The following is an 18,099-nucleotide window of genomic DNA, read 5'->3' as shown; positions in this document are numbered from 1 at the left end:
GGTAAGTCTCCTGGTTCCTGCTGTCTCCTGCCCCTGCTGCCTCCCTGTCCCAGGTCATCTTTTCTGTCTTCAGTGTTACAGCTCTGTCTGTCTCCTGAGTCTAGGAGGTTCTCAGCGCAGCGACCCTGGTCCAAAGACATGCTGTGCTCCGGGTTCTTCTCCTGGATGGTAGTGAGGTCTCCTTCAACCTCTCTGGGATTAGCCCTTATGAGTCTAGCAGGACGACAAACTGACAGATCCCCTTGGTAGGCCAGTTACTTACCTTGCATAGTAATTGATCAATCTCCGAAAGAGTTTTATGCAACTTATTTGCATAGTAAACTGTCCAATCCCCACAAGATGTGTAAAATTGACCAATCACAGGGCAGGATATGGCTCAACCAATTATTTTTTGCAGAACTACAAACACAGGGCTAGAAAGGCCGTAAAACCAAAACCAAGCTCCTTGCTGTCCTGTCGATTCCCACTCATAGACCCTATAGGACAGAGTAGAACTGCCCCACAGGGTTTCCAGGGAATTGCGGGTGGATCCCTAACTACAGACCTTTTAGTTAGCAGCCACCAGGGCTCCTGGAAAGGCCATATATAAGGAGAAACCCTTCACTGGAGACGCAATTGTAAAATCTCAAAAAATGGAAATACAAAAAAAAAAAAATTGTCCCATTCAGTTTCGTATCATTCAATTTCCCTGAAAAGATGAGTAAGATAGACTGGCAAGCACAGCTGGTGAAAAAGGAAGGCGAACTATGTTCTACGCGGCATGAGGAAGGAGAGAAACCACAGAACACGGAAAAAAAAAGATGTATAAATTTACCGCTATAAATTAGATTTCCCAGAAAAGTATAATCAAATAAAATGGACTAACAATAATTAAAATATCTGACCGGGCCAATAACCAAAAAAAAATAATGGTACAAAGGCAAATTTCTGACTAAGTCTCTTTGTCTGGATTGCAACGACTTCTGGCTTCTTTTTTCAGCCGAGAAAGGAAACGTGGTCAAGTCACCTCTGAAGGCAGGGCCCGACCTTGCCGGGCAGCTGTGCCGAGAGGACAAATGCGCCCTCCGCCTGCGCCTCAGACGCGGCCCTTCGGAGCGAGGGAGATGCCCCCGTCTCCCCGCTGGTTTCTCCCGCCCGCTGGTTCCCACCCCAAGTCGCCCCATCCGCGGATCGCCTCCTGGCCGCCCGGCCCGCGTGGACGGCTCCAGCGCCCTCCACCCTTCCTGGAGGCCGCCCCAGCCCGCCTTCCCCTGGCCTCCGCTGGCCTGCTCCGCCCCGGCCCCCCGAGGAAGCTGCCCGGATTGGCGCCCGCGCCAGGCAAGGCGCCCCGATTGGCCGGCGGGGACACGGCGCTCTGCCGGGCCTGGCGCGGTGAACGGCGGCGTGGGGCGCGCGGGGGACGCGGATCGGCGCGCAGCCCGGAGCAGCAGGCCGGGGAAAGGGTGGCGGGAGCGGCCGGCCGACGGGCTGGGGCTGGGGCGCAGGAAGGCCTCGGGCTCTGGACCGGGGGCTGGCGGTTCGTGCCCGGGCTGGGGCGCAGGGCCAGGGAGGAGGGTGGCGCCGGGGCCCAGGGACATGGCGCGGCTGGACAGTGAGGAGGAGGCAGCGGAGGATCGGGGGCATCTCTACGCGAATGGATACCTTCTGGTCCTGGGGGATGCGCCTGTCGCCAAGGTGGGCGCGGAGGCGCAGGACGGGCCCAAAGCCGGCTGCCTGGCCCTGAATGGGGGCTCTCCGGACGGCCTTGAAGCCCCCTCGGGAGCCCTGGCCGGGCCGCAGACTCCGCTGGGCCTGGAGGAGGAGACCCAGGCCCGGCTGCTGCCCGCGGGCCCCGGCGAGGGGACCCCAGCGGCCGAGGACACCCCAGTGCCTCGAATCGCGCTCTCTGCGCGGCGCTTCGCGGTGCTGCTGACCTTCAGCCTGTACTCGCTGGTGAACGCCTTTCAGTGGATACAGTACAGCATCATCGCCAACGTCTTCGAGGGCTTCTACGGCGTGTCCTCGCTGCACATCGACTGGCTGTCCATGGTGTACATGCTGGCCTACGTGCCCCTCATTTTCCCGGCCACCTGGCTGCTGGACACCAGAGGCCTGCGGCTCACCGCGCTGCTGGGGTCCGGCCTCAACTGCCTGGGCGCCTGGGTCAAGTGCGGCAGCGTGCAGCAGCATCTCTTCTGGGTCACCATGCTGGGCCAGTGCCTGTGCTCCGTGGCCCAGGTGTTCATCCTGGGCTTGCCCTCCCGCATTGCCTCTGTGTGGTTCGGGCCCAAGGAGGTGTCCACAGCTTGTGCCACTGCTGTGCTGGGCAATCAGGTAAGGACTGGGGTGGTAGGTGAAAATCACGTCCTTAAAGAGCAGGAAAAAGCCCTAGGCCGTGTGGGCTAGACACGAGGGTGGCCCCTCAGGACACATTGGTCGTGTAAATGAAGGAAAGATGACTAGTCACAAGATAAGAGGCAGTCTTGGATTAAAGAGGCTTTTTAATTGCTTTATAAGGACTCAGCTTACTGAATCAGTGTACAGTGACCGCCTCCTCATCTTGCTTTGAAAAATACGTGTAAAATAAGTAACTGTTGCCTCTGATACACCTAACATCATGGACCGCTTGCTAATGCAATAATGGATGAGACTTGGGTAGGTATTTGTCCCTAGTGTGTTCTTCGCAAAAGGAAGGTGTTGGATTCCGGGTGTTTGCTTCCATTTTGACTGGAGTCCTCATGAACAGCCCCTGTTTAATTTTATTTATTAGCAGTCAGCACAGTGACTACATGGCAACATTTTGTCATAGGCAGAATTCCCCCTATTACTCAGCACACCTCTGGGCCTTCATCCTACTTTCTCCCAAGGCGTTCTCCTGCCTTTCTTGGCTCCATTAGCTGTGCACTTGTTCCTGACTTTCAGACATGCGTCGTCAGCCTGGCTTATGGAGTCGTCATTGATGATGACATGCAGTATTACTGAGCAGTCACTAGGAGTCTGGCACCACGCTAGTAGTGCTTGTGAGCACTGGGCCGTTTAATGTTGTTAGGTGAGAACTGTTAGGCTCTCTCCCTTTTACAGGTCAGGAAACAGACTTGCGGGGATGGAATTAGTTTCCCAGAGCCACATGGCTACTTAGCGGCAGCATTCACATTCAAGCCTGTCTAAGCGGCAGCATTCACATTCAAGCCTGTCTGATGCCTGAATCCTGCTGTTTACCCACTGAGCCCTCCTGCCAGATCACTACCCTGGAGAACCATTTAAAGCATAGGTGAGATCCCTGCATGGCTTTGGACTTGCTGGTGATTTCCCATAGCACTTAAAACAAAACCTAAACCCTTTGCTCTGGTTTACAAAACCTTACTAATACCAGTCTTCTCCGGTTCTTTAAAGAACACAAAACTTAGACCTGCCAAAAGGCCTTTGCTGAGCCATTCCTCGTACTGGAATGTTCTTCTTTGTGTCACGTGATTGCATCCTCACTGGTCTTCTGCTCTCAGCTTAAATTTATTTGAAATGTCGTTTCTAGACAATCCCATTTAGAGTGACCACTCACTGTTGTTACATCATTCTACTTTAATTGTCCACAAAGTGCTTATCACTGTCCGGTAGGCGCGCTATATATCTGTTGCTTCTGTGTTTAGTGCTATTTATCACACGTCTCCAATACAGTCACTACATGGTAAGTTTCATGCAAATGGGCACACGGTCTGCAAACACACAGCTCTCCCCACATGTTGTGGGGTCGCCAAGAAATTTGTGGAATAAAATGAATAAGCTTTAACTCAGATGCTGGTCGGTGAATAGCTGTATTTGAATATCCCATCGGAACCCACCACTCAGAATGTACCTAATCTCCTGGCACATTTCACTTTCCCTCTGGTGCCGCTGTCCCCGCTTTGCCACCCTCAGCGCTCACCCAGAGCTTGCCAACACACCTCCGTATCTGCAGCCCTTGCTCCCTGCCATCCATTCTCCACCTTCATCCAGCATGTTCTTTCTAATGTGCACATCTATTCGGGTCAGTTCCTTTTCCCCTGAAGTGGCTTCTATTGCACTTAGGATAAAATTCAAGCTCTCTAATATGACGTGTAAGACCCCCCAGATCTGCCTCCTGCCAGGCTTTTCCTCCTTTCTATCCACAGGCCTGTTCCCACACATGCTGTTTCCTGCTTTGAGCTCTGCTTACAGTTTTTCCCAAGGTCATGGCCTGTTCTTCCCGACCTTGCCACACAGTGTCCTTGGCTTGGAACACATCTGCTTTGCTTCGCCAACTCCCATTTCTTTTACAGATTTTTGCTTCTTCGAAACTTCCTGAACCCCGCATCTGTGCAAGACGCTCCTCCGAAGTGCCCCTTTAGCCAGGGTGATGGGGTGTCACGTTTTGCCTGGAAACGTCATTATCTTTGCTCACCTTCCTCCTTGAGACCTTTCTTGAGCCTCTTCTCAGCTCCATCCCCCAAAGAATCTGATATCTCCCTCCATTGAATCTCCTTAACATTTTGATTTTATTTATCTTATTGCAATGATCATATTCAGCCTTTTTTTTTTTTTGAGGTGAAATTCACACAATATTAAGCTTTTTAAACAATTCAGCGGCACTTAGTGCGTTCACAGCGTTGTGCAGCCAGCAGCTCTGTGTCGCCCCACAATGTTCTCATCACCCGCAAAGGAGCCCCAGCTCCCACTAACCTAATCTGCCTTCTGTCCCTGTGGATTTCTCCATTCTGGATGTTTCACCTAAATGGAACCATACAGTTTGTCACAGTTCACGTCTGACTTCTCATACTTAATGTAATGTTTTCCAGGCTTATCCAAGCTGCAGCATGTTTCAGTACCTTTCTCCTTTGTATGGACAAACGATGCTCCATCGTATACGTGCACCACGTTCTGTATGCCCATCCTCTGTTGACGTTTGGGTGGTTTCTTGGCTGTTGTGAATAGTGCTGCTATGAACATTTGTGTACCCTCAGTTCCTTTGGGTATATACCTAGAAGCGGAATTGTTGAGTCAAATGATAATTCTATGTTTAACATTTTGAAGAACCATGAAATTGTTTTTCCAAAGTAGCTACACCATTTTACATTCCCACCAGCAATGCGTGAGGGTTCCGATTTTTCTACATCTTGCTGACCCTTGTTATTTTCAGTTATTGTATACAGCCATCTTAGTGGGTATGAGAAGGAGCCCTGGTGGCGCAGTGGTTAAGCACTTGGCTGGTCACCGCAAGGTTGGTGGTTTGAACCCACCAGCTACTCAGCGGGAGAAAGATGTGTCAATCTGCTTCTGTAAAATAACAGGCTAGAAAACACTGTGGGGCTGTTCTACTCTGTCCTTTAGGGTGGCTATAAGTCAGAATCGACTCAATGGCACACAGCAACAGTGGCTATAAGTGGTATCCCGTTGTGGGTTTGGTTTAATTTCCCTGATGACTAATGATGGTGAGCATCTTTTCATGTGCTTTATGGCAGCTTGTATATCTTTGGAGAAATGTCTATTCGAGTTCTTTGCCCATTTTTAAATTGGATTGTTTGTCTTTTTGTTGTTGAATTGTAAGAGTTTTTTATATAGTCTGCATCAAAAAAAAAAAAAAAGTTACCATGGAGTCCATTCCATCTCATAGAGAACCTACAGGACAGAGTAGAAGTGCTCTGATAGGGTTTCCAAGGAGCAGCTGATGGCTTTGAACTGCTGACCTTTTGGTTAGCAGCTATAACTCTTAACCACTGTGCCACGAGGGCTCAGTACAGCCTATGTACTAGGCCTTTTTCAGGTTCATGATTTGCAGACATTTTCTCCCACTCTGCAGGTTGTCTTTTCTCAGCCTTACTTGCACGTGCTTGTTCGCCGTTTAGACTGTGAGCATTTAAAGGGCAAGGACTGTATCTGTACATCTTTATAGCGGTATCATTAAGACGGTAGGAGCTCAGTAAATGGGGGTGGAAGAGGAAACAGTCGTCAGCAATTTCCTTTTAACAATAGTAGCAAAGACTTTAGAACGTAATGCTTCAAAGTTTACAAAGCCGTTTACATACGTCAGCTGTCCCCTGTCCCCTTGCGTCCTGTCGTTTATCAGTGTTTTCTTTTTCCCCCTCTTAGGATAACTGCTATTAACAGGACTATTTGTTTTTCAGCTCGGAGTTGCAGTTGGCTTTTTGCTACCACCAGTTTTAGTGCCCAACACCCAGAATAACACGAATCTCCTGGCTTGCAATATCAGCACCATGTTTTATGGGACTTCAGCTGTCTCCACGCTTTTATTCATTTTAACAATCATTGGTAAGCATATGATTTTCACTAAAGCTTAAATAGATAAATGCATGACTTATCTATTTAAGATAAATATGCAAATAAGCAATGCTGAATATTTTTGTTGATAACGCCACCAGTGCTGTTTGCTGGTTTCGTTCTGACTGCACCGTCTTTCTCAGGCAAGGAATGCTACGACCCTAGGGATGTGTCGTGGCTCAGCACATCTGTTTTAATGTCATGAAGAGTTTGAAGACTAATTCATCTCACTTATCTCCCTACTAACTTTTCTTCCTGATAACTGTCAGTTTCAAACATAGTCCCTGCCACCGCTTTTCCGTATGCCTTTCAATGATCTGCGTCTTATGCTAACTGGGGAACTCCTGGGTGGCACAGCCAGTTAAGCACTCAACTGCTAGCTGAAAGGTTGGTGGTTCAAACCCACCCCAAGGCGTCATGGGAGACAGGCCTGGTGATTTTCTGAAAAGTCACAGCCATGAGAACCCTATGGAGCAGTTCTACTCCGTAACGCATGGGGTCACCATGAGTTAGAATCAACTTGGCAGCAACGAACAACATCATCCTGCTAACCTAACCTGCTAACCTAGCCAGGGACGCGCTCCTGTCATGCTTTGAAATGATGCACAAAAGCTACAGCCCTCCCGAATGACAGATCCTTCTGAGAATACCCAGTTTAACACCGAAATGGTCTTGGGCAGCAGAATTTTAAACTGTGGCCACTGCCTGCTTGTTAGGCCACTCCAGCAAAGCCCTGCTGCTGCCACTCGCCAGCATCGTCCCACCTGGGCCTGTCTCTTGAAGCAGTCTGTCAAAATCAGCTGCAAGCAGACACCATCCCTGTGGAAGAAGCTGTGGGAAGGTCTGCCATTTAAGTTTATTTCTAATGAGAAACAATTTTATGATTTCAGGGAAAAGGCTAGGTAAGGTGTATTTAAGTACTGTAGTCGCTACCGTGACTATAATATTGCCCTTCAGTAAATCTTAAACTGATCAGAAGAGGAAAGAGACAATAAAGCTGAAAAGGCTATCTCTTAATCATTAAATTTACAATTACACTGCATTATAGCTGAAGTTTTTAATTTATCTGTCAAGTTTTATCATGGCTATGGTAGTAATGAGGGAGCCCTGGTGGCGCAGTGGTTAAGAGCTCGGCTGCTAACAAAAAGGTCGGCAGCTTGAATCCACCAACCGCCCCTTGGAAACGCTATGGGGCAGTTCTACTCTGTGCTGTAGGGTTGCTGTGAGTTGGAATCAACTCAGCGGCAGTGGGTTTGTTGAGGTTCATAATGGTAATGAGAGATTCAAGTTTTATGATCTTTATACGTGAAAGCCTCAAAGTTTTCAAAGTGTATGCTGACAGCTGTATCAAACCCCCCCAAAAAAACCACTGCCATCGAGTTGATTCCGACTCATAGCAACCCTATGGGACAGAGTAGAACTGCCCCATACGGTTGCCAAGGAGCGCCTGGTGGATTCCAACTACCGACCTCTTGGTTAGCAGCTGTAGCTCTTAATCACCAGGCCAGTAGGGTTTCCGAAACCTGTATGGAGTGTTCCAGCAGAGGCGGCCTTGTGGATGAACTGGAGGGTCTACATACAGGAAGCAACATCCCTTAAAATAATGAAGAAAGTTTTCTTTCTGTAGCATATAAGGTATCCTGACATGCCCAGTCTGTCGGCTGGTTTTTGTGTTTTCAGTCAGGGGGTGGCATATTTGTGGGGTGCAGACTACTAAAAAGAAAAAAATGACCCCTCACTATTTTAGCAGTTTAAGAAAGTTTTAAAAGAAATCTATATATTTTTAGAAAACCTTAAATCTGCTTTTCTGGTAGCCACACTTGATTTATTAGGTAAAATATGGAATATAGATTATATGCTTTTTGTATACCCTCCCATTGATCGTAGGAATTTAAAGCATGAAACGCCCTTTGGTCTGAATCCTTACGTATCTTCACATAAATTCTGGTTTTGCTTTTTCCTTTTAGTCTTTTTTAGTTGCTTGTATCTTTGGAAAAAGTGAAATAATAATATATACGTGTGGAAACCCTGGTGGAGCAGTAGTTAAGAGCTACGTCTGCTAACCGGAAGGTGAGCAGTTTGAATCCACCAGGTGCTCCTTGGAACCCTATGGGGCAGTTCTGCTCTGTCCTATAAGGTCGCTATGAGTCGAAATCGACTCGATAGCAGTGGGGTTTTTGGTTTTATATACGTGTGTATATATATGTATATTTGTGTGTGTATATATATCTTTGTATGTGTATATATAATATACATGTAAAAATCCATTGTTGTCGGGTGGATTCCAACTCATAGCATCCCTAAGATATATGTATATATCTGACACACACGTGTATATGTATGTTTAAACTTCTACAAATGTAAGATTTTTGTTTTGTCAAAGGAGGGGGGTGAAAAAACGATAATGGTAGGTGTGGCCTTTGGCAGATCACCTTGGGCTCTTTGAGGAATTGAAAGAGAGAGCTATTTATGTACTTACTCATGTATGCATGCGTGTATGGGTAGAGCATAGACATGGAAATGGAAACAAAAAGAATGGAAAAAGATGTAGAGGAAATGGAATGAGGAATATGCCTTTGTCAAGTGTGCTTGGTGGGCTGTAGTTCTGATCTTATGGTACCAAACCTATTATAAGAGCAAGATAATATGCAGTTGTAATATGGAGGTCTTAAGTAAAAAATCAGGACATTTAGACAGAAAATTTACTTACATTCTTCTTACCCAAGTATTTGCTATTGAGGAAAATTTGGATTAGTTTTAAAGTCCTTACTTACTTAAAGGTCCTTACTAAAGGTCTTTAGAGATAATCTCAATTCCCGCCTCTATATTCCATAATTACTTTGGAGTTTGCCCAAATTCTAATAAAATAATTTGGTTTTGGTGATGCTTTCTCAGCAGCCTGGTATGCTAAACTGGTACTCAGTGGTCTCCTTGGAACCGTGTTCCAGGCTAAATAAGGCTCATGTCGATCCCACAGATGTTTGCTGAACAACCGTGATAGGCCAGGCACTATTCTAAGCCGAGTCCCCGGGTGGGGCAGACGGTTAGTGAGCTTGGCTACCAGCTGAAAGGTTGGAGGTTTGAATCCACCCGGAAGCACCTCAGAAGAAAGGCTTCTGAGAAATCAGCCACTGAAAACCCTGTGGAGCATAGTTCTACTCAGACACACGTGGTATCAACATGAGTTGGAATTGACTTGACGGCAACCGGTTTGGTTATTCTAGGCCCGGGAGAAACAAGAAGTGAGTGAAAGGAGCAGAAACCCCTTCCCTCGTGGAGCTCACCTGCTGTTGTGCTCCATCTAGCATTTCTAGGAATTAACCCAAGCTTTCCACTGAATTCACTCTAATGCCCCATTCTTGTTGGGAAAACTCTAGTATAGCCTCTAACATTTGATATGTGCCAGACATGCTCAAAGTCACATTGCATGTTGTAGCCCATTCTGTCCCGACAACTCAATGGACTAGATACTGTTGTCATCATCCCTGGGTTACAGACACAGGATTTAAGTAAATTCAGGTAATTTGCCTGAGGTCAGAGTTAGTAAATACTGAGGTGGAGATAGGAACTCTCTCTATATATGTATATATATGTGCACACACAGGTATGCGTCAGTTAACGTCCAACCCCATATACATCTGTGCACCCATGGGTTATAACAGAGTTCAGAAATTCAGATCTGAAGGGATGTAGAGGGTGCACTTTGCTAGAGATCTTATGTGTCTCCCACTAGCTCTCTGGAGCCTGCCTCCACCCCAGGGCCGGGGCGGCAGGGGAAGGGGTTCCCAGCGTCCATCCCCAGCTTCCTGTCCCACCGTGGCCTCAGTCAGGTACCGTGTACATGCCACCAGGCTGCCAAGGGGAATGCCCCACTCGGCCCAGACACCCTGTGCGTGACACCTGGGCCCGAAGCCGCAGCTCAGCCCGCAGTGGCAGACAGATAATGGTCCAGGCTGCAGCAGTGGCGGACGGGGAAGGGAGCCAGTGGCCAGCCAGCTGGATGGTGAGTGCAAGCCAGGGCAGATGGGGGCTAGGCAAGGCTCTCACAGGGCCAGCGGCGATGGAGACAAAGCATTTGCTCTGTTGCTCGGTGTGGCAGCAGCAGCTCGGGTCCCAGGCAGACCTGTGAGCATCCTCTCTTTGGTATATAAATATGGTGTTTGCACAATGCCTAAATCACATAATGTCCTATGTCATAGAATGTATCGTGGATGTTAAGTGATGCATACCTGTATATAATTTTAATTTTTACTTAGGCTAATTTTTTGTTCCAATTCACATTCCTTTTGTGTAAGTGGCTTTGCTCTTATACTTGAAAGCTGTTCTTGTGCAGCAGAGCAGTGACCTGTATCACCTAACTCAAATGTATCTATTAACTTTCTTATCATTCTGATTTATTAAACTGACTGGGTGACAGAAATGAATACATTATAATGTAAGCAGTAATGGCAATCAGAATGCACCCACTCCTCACTTATCAACATGGTTAGGTTCCAAAGACCAGGTCATTATGCAGAAATCAGTGTTCTGTGAAAATGGAGGACGACCACATCAGATTACAAAATGGAAGATGACTACGTCATTACATAGCCGCCAAATTACATCACTACATAACTGCCAAACCACTGAGAATCATGGCCCAGCCAGGCTGACACATAACCTTGGCCATCACAGCTAGTGTTATTCTCCCCTCACTCCCCAGTGTTCATTACTGCCAGATGTATGTCGTTAATGTGCCAAATAGTCAGATAGTAGATTTTTTACTATTGTTATAAATTCAAGATGTTGGATAACGAGATAGTTGATAAGTGAGGACTAGGTATATTGATATCAGTGTGTTTAAACACAAGTGCATAACACGTGTGGATAATTTTACTTTTGATTCTTATATAGCAAGATATTTATATAGAGACTGCTATTGTGAACTTGTAACAGAAATACATTTTACTTAGTCTACAAGAAGTTCCAAATGCCTGAGACAGTCTTTGTGTTTTTTTTAAAAATAAACTTTCCTTAGAACAGACAGTATATTTTGTAGCACTCGATAATTACAAAAGTCTTTTATACGATTGTATCGTTTTTGACACCAGCTGCGTATCTGTAGTTCTCTCTCAGATGCTAGCCACCCAGAGCTGGGTCAGAGCTCACAAGATAAAAAGACACCATCCTTCGGACTGCCACATAGGCAGTCACCAGCTGCAAGTTGGGCGAGTCCACAGGACACCCACACTTCTGACTCACTGGCCACAAAATTCAGGGGTTTTCCTCTACCCCTTCAGGGTTGCAGTTGTAGGCTCAGGGGTTCCTGGCCCCCCTCACTTCTGACCTCTTGGCTCTACTCCTTTGGGTTCGATAATTTGCTGGAATGACTCCTAGAGCTCACAGAAATGCCATATTTACAGTTAATTGGAAAAGAGGATACAGATGAAGAGGCACATAGGAAGAGGTCTGGGGACTTCCCAGCATGAAGCTTCTATGTCCCAAAGGACTCCCTGCCCTCCTACATCCATCATTTTCTCTCGACAACCAGGAAGCCCATGGAGCTTCTGTGTCCAGAGCCTTTATTAGCATCATTAGGTAATCATGATTAATTGGGTCAGCTCCACGCCTTACCCTGAAGTTAGCTGATACAAGGCCAAGTGGTGATCTTTCTGGTCAGGCCATTAGCACAAATCCTCAGGTGTGATTTAGATAGCAAAGGCACTTTAAATACTCAGGAAATTCCAAGGGTTTAGATTTATCTCAGGAACCAAGGACAAAGGCCAAATTATTTTAGGTAAAGTAAATCTTTACCCCGCGATGTATTACGTCATGTAATCCTCATAAAAATTTATTGTTCTTTTCATTTTATGGATGTGAATGCTAAAATGTAGAGACTTCCCTTAAAGTCATACAGTGAGATGAGTCAGAGCCAGGATTCAAACCTGTATTTGCCTTAATAAGTTAATATGTGTAATACCTGCTTTAGTCACACAGGAGCAAATAATGAAATTGAAACATAATGTTGTAATCTGATTTCAGAAAGTAGAAGTGTTTCCAAAAAGCAGTTGATTTCCTGCTTACTCACCTTGGGAGAAATGTTTGATCGTGGTGCCCAAGAATCTTTTGGCTACTTATATGCCTAATGCCAGGAGTGGAGAATAACTGCTTTTTCAATAATTCACTACCGTGTTGGGACAAGGTTTTGGTGGGAGATAAGAGAAGTGGGTAGAAAGGACCTATTATTTTAATTTCAAAGGAGAAAGAAAACATTTCATCTCTTTAGGGTATGAGTGCAACTTAAGCAGTCGTAGATAGATGGCTTTTTTTCTCTTCTCTTTCTACACATAGACTGTCTAAAACCTAAAAGTGCAGAGAAACACCAAATATCGGTGTAACAGAATATGCTTATTGTGAGTAGATAGGATTCAATTTGGGCAGCATCAACCCAAACACAGCAGGAAGGCCCTCTGAAGAGGGGACAGTGAAGTTATGTTAATTCTCGGGAGATAGCTTCAAAACACATTCAGGGTTCTAGGGTAGGTCTGTTGTAGAAATGGAGTCACAAAGGACTAGCCATACACTGTCCAGTCCAACCCTGGGGCTCCTGTGCCTCCAGGCTGGCTGCGCATAGATCATTCTCTACAAGAGCCCAATGCCTAGGGCCAGACGGTCTCCCTAGGCTGCTGTTTGACTTGAAGGTGACTTTAGGAAAACTGTTTCTTAAAGGTTCAAGGTTCAAAAGGACCCCTAAGGGGCAGATGGCCTGAGTGGATCACGCCAGCTCCATGGACCCAGAAACCTGGATTCTAGGAGAATTAAAACTGTGTCTCGAAACTTGTAACCGACTTTACTGCAGCATATAGCTGGTAGATACAGGCTTGATTTTGCCCAAGAGGCAAAACTTGAGATTAAAAGATCACACTTGTATCCAGAAAATAAATCTAACGGAGTTGAGGATTAATAAGAATTGTTTCTATTTTGCATTTTAGTTCAGATCTGGGCCATTTAGACTTCTTATTTTTCCGTATTAAATAAAAACTTAAGTACTTGGTGACTGCCTCCTAAGCACACTTTTTACATTTGGAAACTTTGTTTTAGAGTTGTGTGAGTTCTGTATCACTGGTGTTAATAAAAAGAGATACTTCCTATCTAACTGAGATACAGAGACTTTCAGGAGTGAGAGGAGCAGAGAGGGCCAAAGGAAGAGGAGGAATGGCAACAATTTAACGTTTATGTCTACAGTCTTCTACTCTACGGATATGAAAAAGTAAATATTTACGAGTGATTGTCTCCTCTTGAATTAGTTGTAATACCTGTAAAATTAGAAATAAGATTTAGTGTAATAAGTTTTAGGTATAATGAACCAATGTTTGGTCAGCAAACAACCTTACTTTTAGCAGCAAACAGGAGAATTAGATTATCTCTGTATTACGTGGAAGTTATAAAGGTCATTTCTTGCTTTCTCAGTGATTCTCAAACCTTGCTGGGTGTTAATAGCATCTGGGGGATTTCTAGGCTCTCTCCTAGAGGTTCTGATTCATTAAGGCTTCTGTAGAATCTCAAAATCTGTATTCTTTTTAAATTCCTACATGATTACTATGGACATCCAGACCTAGCCCATGTTCAAACACCAAAGCAGACTACCTTTGTTGGAAGAAAGAAATAGCTACTATTAAGAGAGAGAAATTGAGTCTAGTCTTCCAAAGCTATTGGAAATTGAATTTATCATATTTCACCAGTTCTAAGGTGTACATTTAGAAATTTTAGAAGTGTACAAATTTAGAAAGGATGCATCTGAAGCCGAGATGCCTTTAATAATCAGGGAGCCCTGGTTGCACAGTGGCTAAGAGCTACAGTGAGCTGCTAACCAAAAGGTCTGCAGTTTGAATCCACCAGCTGCTCCTTGGAAACCCTATGGGGCAGTTCCACTCTCTCCTATGGGTCGGTATGAGTCAGAATCAACTCTACAGCGACGGGCTTGGTAGTTTTTTAAAAAATAATCAATGGCATCTAACATCTGTGACAATTAGCTATACCTGCTAAGATCATTGAAAGCCAGCATCAGAGCATCTTGTTGTTAGGTGCCATTGAGTCAGTTCTGACTCATAGCAACCTTATGTACAACACAATGAAACACTGCCCTATCCTGCATCGTCCTCACAATTGTTGTTAAGCCTGAGCCCATTGTTGGAGCCACTGTGTCAGTCCATCTCATTGAGGGTTTTCCTGTTTTTCTCTGACCCTCTACTTTACCAAGCAGGATGTCCTTCTCTAGGGGCTGACCCCTCCTGATAACATGTCCAAAGTATATGAGATGAAGTCTAGGCATCCTTGCTTCTAAGGAGCATTCTGGCTGTACTTCTTACCAAGAAAGATTTGTTCATTCTTCTGGCAGACCATGGTATATTCAATATTCTTCACCAACGCCATAATTCAAAGGCATCAATTCTTCTTCAGTCTCCCTTATTCATTGCCCAGCTTTTGCATATGAAGCAATTGCAAGTACCATGGCTTGACTCAGGTGCACGTTAGTCCTCAAAGTGACATCTTTCTTTTTAACACTTTAAAGAGGTCTTTTGCAGCAGATTTGCCCAACGCACTGCATCATTTGATCTCTTAAGTGCTGCTTCCATGGGCGTTGATTGTGGATCCAAGTAAAATGAAATCCTTGATAACTTTAATATTGTCTGCATTTATCATGATGTTGGCTATTGGTCCAGTTGTGAGGATTTTTGTTTTCTTTATGTTGAGGTGTAATCTGTACTGAAGGTCATCGAGTGCCGGCACTGGAGCATCTTAGATTCAGTAAAATACAGTATCTTCACTCTATTTTACTTAAAAAATTTGAGTCAATACTAAAGCTAGAGAGGAGGTGGGGCCAAGATGGCGGAGTTGTCAGATGCTTCCTGTGAACACTCTTACAACAAAGACCCGAAAGAACAAGTGAAGCGATTACATTTACGACAAGCTAGAAGCCCTGAACATCGAAGGCAAAGTTAGAAAATGGACTGAGGGGCAGGAGGAGGAAGAGACGGTTCAGAAGCGGAGAGGAGTTGCCGGACCTGAATTGCCAGGAACCCTCAGGCTGTGGTGGGCTGGTGGTAGCGCTTGGCCACAGTTTCCTCAGGGAGAAGCAGCCAGCGGCGCAGGCAACTGTTACCTCCGGAACCAGAGAAGAAGTGCGCTCTCGGCAAAAGCTAAGTGCTTGCGTATATTTTACCGCACCCCCAGCCCCGAAGCCAGCTTCAATGGCTGTCAATTTTCCTGGGCCCGAGATAGGTCCTGATGCATGCCCTGAGCCATTCTCCTGATCTTGGAGAAGGAATACATTCACAATTGGGGAAAAGATAATCTGCCAGCTCCAGTAACCTGGGGAGCTCAGGACAGAAGCAGCTCCTGTCCAGGCATAAATGGTCCATGGGCTTTGAGTACCTTTCCCCCCTGCATGGACCTGTGTGGATCTATTTCAGGAGAACAGGCCCTTGTTGGCAGATTGCCACTGTTTCAGTTGTGCAGTGGAGAGGTGGGTGTTGGATGTTTGACACCACTTTGCCTGTTAAACAGGGTCCTCAACTACCCACAGCAGGGGCCTAAGGACTGGTGGTTCTACTCAGGTCACCTAGTCACCCTCAACAGGATCCCAAGGATAACTGGTACCTCCCAGCTCCTACAACCAAAAGCACTGGGTGCCTAAGGTCCATCTGCAGAACCTGCCCTGCTGTGCGCTCTGGGGAACAAGGATGCACTTTCCCCACAGACCATTGGGGGATGGTTCTCAGCCCCCTGCCTTGTTCAGAGTGTGACCCACTGCTGCAACCAGATACTGGTACCTACACCAATCACCCCACCCCTTTAAAACTGTAGGACAGAGCCTGTACCACACACTTAATGACCAACTACTTGGACACCTGAGCTGAATCCATACAAGAGAAGTGAATGGACTCCTAGGCTCATATACCTGGTAACAGCTCTAGCCATCTGGTGACAGGACGTTAGAGCTTCAAAGGTGAAAATAAGCTAGCTCACTCAAGCAACCTATTTGGAAGTATCAAAACAAAAAAAGCAAGAAGCTAGGCTATGGTAAGCAAACATAAAATAAACTAATACAATAACTTATAGATGGCAGAGAGAGAACAGTCAATATCAAATCACATAAAGAAGCAGACCATGATCGCTTCAACAAGCTCTTAAAGAATCAAGGGATCTTCTGGATGAAGGTGCTTTCCTGGAATTACTGGATGCAGAATACAAAACATTAATATACAGAACTCTTCAAGACATCGGGAATGAGATCAGACAATAACACAGAACAAGCCAAGGAATACACAGATAAAGCAGTTGAAGAAATTAAAAAGGTTATTCAAGAATGTAATGAAAAATTTAATAAGCTGCAAGAATCCATAGAGAGACAGCAATCAGAAATTCAGAAAATTAACAATAAAATTACAGAACTAGACAACTCAATAGAAAGTCAAAGGAGCAGAATTGAGCAAATGGAAGGCAGAATTCGTGAGACTGAAGATAAAGCACTTAAAAAAACCAAACCCAGTGCCATCAAATTGATTCCGACTCAGCGACCGTACAGGACAGAGTAGAACTGCCCCATAGAGTTTCCAAGGAGTGCCTGCTGGATTCGAACTGCCGACCCTTTGGTTAGCAGCTGTAGCACTTAACCACTATGCCACCAGGATTTCCATCCAGAAAACACAAAAATAATAAATGTTGGAGAGGTTGTGGAGAGACTGGAACACTTACACACTGCTGGTGGGAATGTAAAATGGTACAACCACTTTGGAAATCAATTTGGTGCTTCCTTAAAAACCTAGAAATAGAACTACCATATGATCCAGCAGTTTCACTCCTTTGAATATATCCTAGAGAAATAAGAGCCTTTACAGGAACAGATATATGCACACTTGTGTTCATTGCAGCATTGTTTACAATAGCAAGAAGGTGGAAACAATCAAGGTGCCCATCAACAGACGAACGGATAAATTGTGGTATATTTACACGATGGAATACTATGCATGGATAAAGAACAATGATGAGCCCATGAAACATTTCATAACATGGAGGAATCTGGAAGGCATTATGCTGAATGAAATTAGTCAGTTGCAAAAGGACAAATACTGTGTGAGACCACTATTATAAGAACTAAAAAAATAGTTCACAGAGAGAAGAAAATATTCTTTGATGGTTACAAGAGTGGGGAGGGAGGGAGGGAGAGGGGTTTTCACTAATTAGATAGTAGATAACTATTTTAGGTGAAGCGAAAGATAACACACAACCCAGGACAGGTCAGTACAACTGGACTAAACTAAAAGCAAAGAAGTTTCCTGAATAAACTGAACGCTTCGAGGGCCAGTGTAGCAGGGGCAAGGGTTTGGGGACCATGTTTTCAGGGGACATGTAGGTCAATTGGCATAATAAAATCTATTAAGAAAACATTCTGCATCCCACTTTGGAGAGCAGTGTCTGGGGTCTTAAACGCTAGCAAGTGGCCATCCAAGATGCATCAGTTGGTCTTAACCCACCTGGAGCAAATGAATGAAGAACACCAAAGACACAAGGTAATTATGAGCCCAAGAGACAGAAAAGGCCACATAAATCAGAGACTACATCAGCCTGAGACCAGAAGAACTAGGTGGTGCCCGGCTACAACCTGTGAGTGCCCTGACAGGGAACACAACAGAGAACCCCTGAGGGAGCAGGAGAGCAGTGGGATGCAGATCCCAAATTCTTGTAAAAAGACCAGACTTAATGGTCTGACTGAGACTAGAAGGACCCCAGAGGTCATGGTCCCCAGACCTTCTGTTGGCCCAAGACAGGAACCATTCCCAAAGCCAGCTC

At 45.5% G+C, this 18,099-nt stretch overlaps 1 protein-coding gene across 2 annotated transcripts in view; it reads left to right on the top strand.

Annotated features, from left to right (window-relative positions):
• The first annotated feature begins 1,509 nt into the window (after positions 1–1,509).
• The window catches only part of FLVCR1 (FLVCR choline and heme transporter 1), a 32,964-nt gene continuing 16,374 nt past the window's right edge, over positions 1,510–18,099 (top strand). For both annotated transcript variants that reach the window (XR_010319454.1, XM_003419884.4), the window contains exons 1-2: positions 1,510–2,313; positions 6,114–6,258. Coding sequence is in view for 1 of the 2 variants with exons in the window: in XM_003419884.4 (XP_003419932.1) it covers positions 1,576–2,313; positions 6,114–6,258 (883 nt within the window). In the remaining variant the exon portion in view is untranslated. The remainder of the gene's footprint in view (positions 2,314–6,113; positions 6,259–18,099) is intronic.

The sequence above is a fragment of the Loxodonta africana genome, chromosome 25 (assembly GCF_030014295.1).
Source record: "Loxodonta africana isolate mLoxAfr1 chromosome 25, mLoxAfr1.hap2, whole genome shotgun sequence".
NCBI lineage: Eukaryota > Metazoa > Chordata > Mammalia > Proboscidea > Elephantidae > Loxodonta > Loxodonta africana.
The sequence above is the reverse complement of the archived record's forward strand: the minus strand, read 5'-3'. Positions and strand labels throughout refer to the sequence as shown.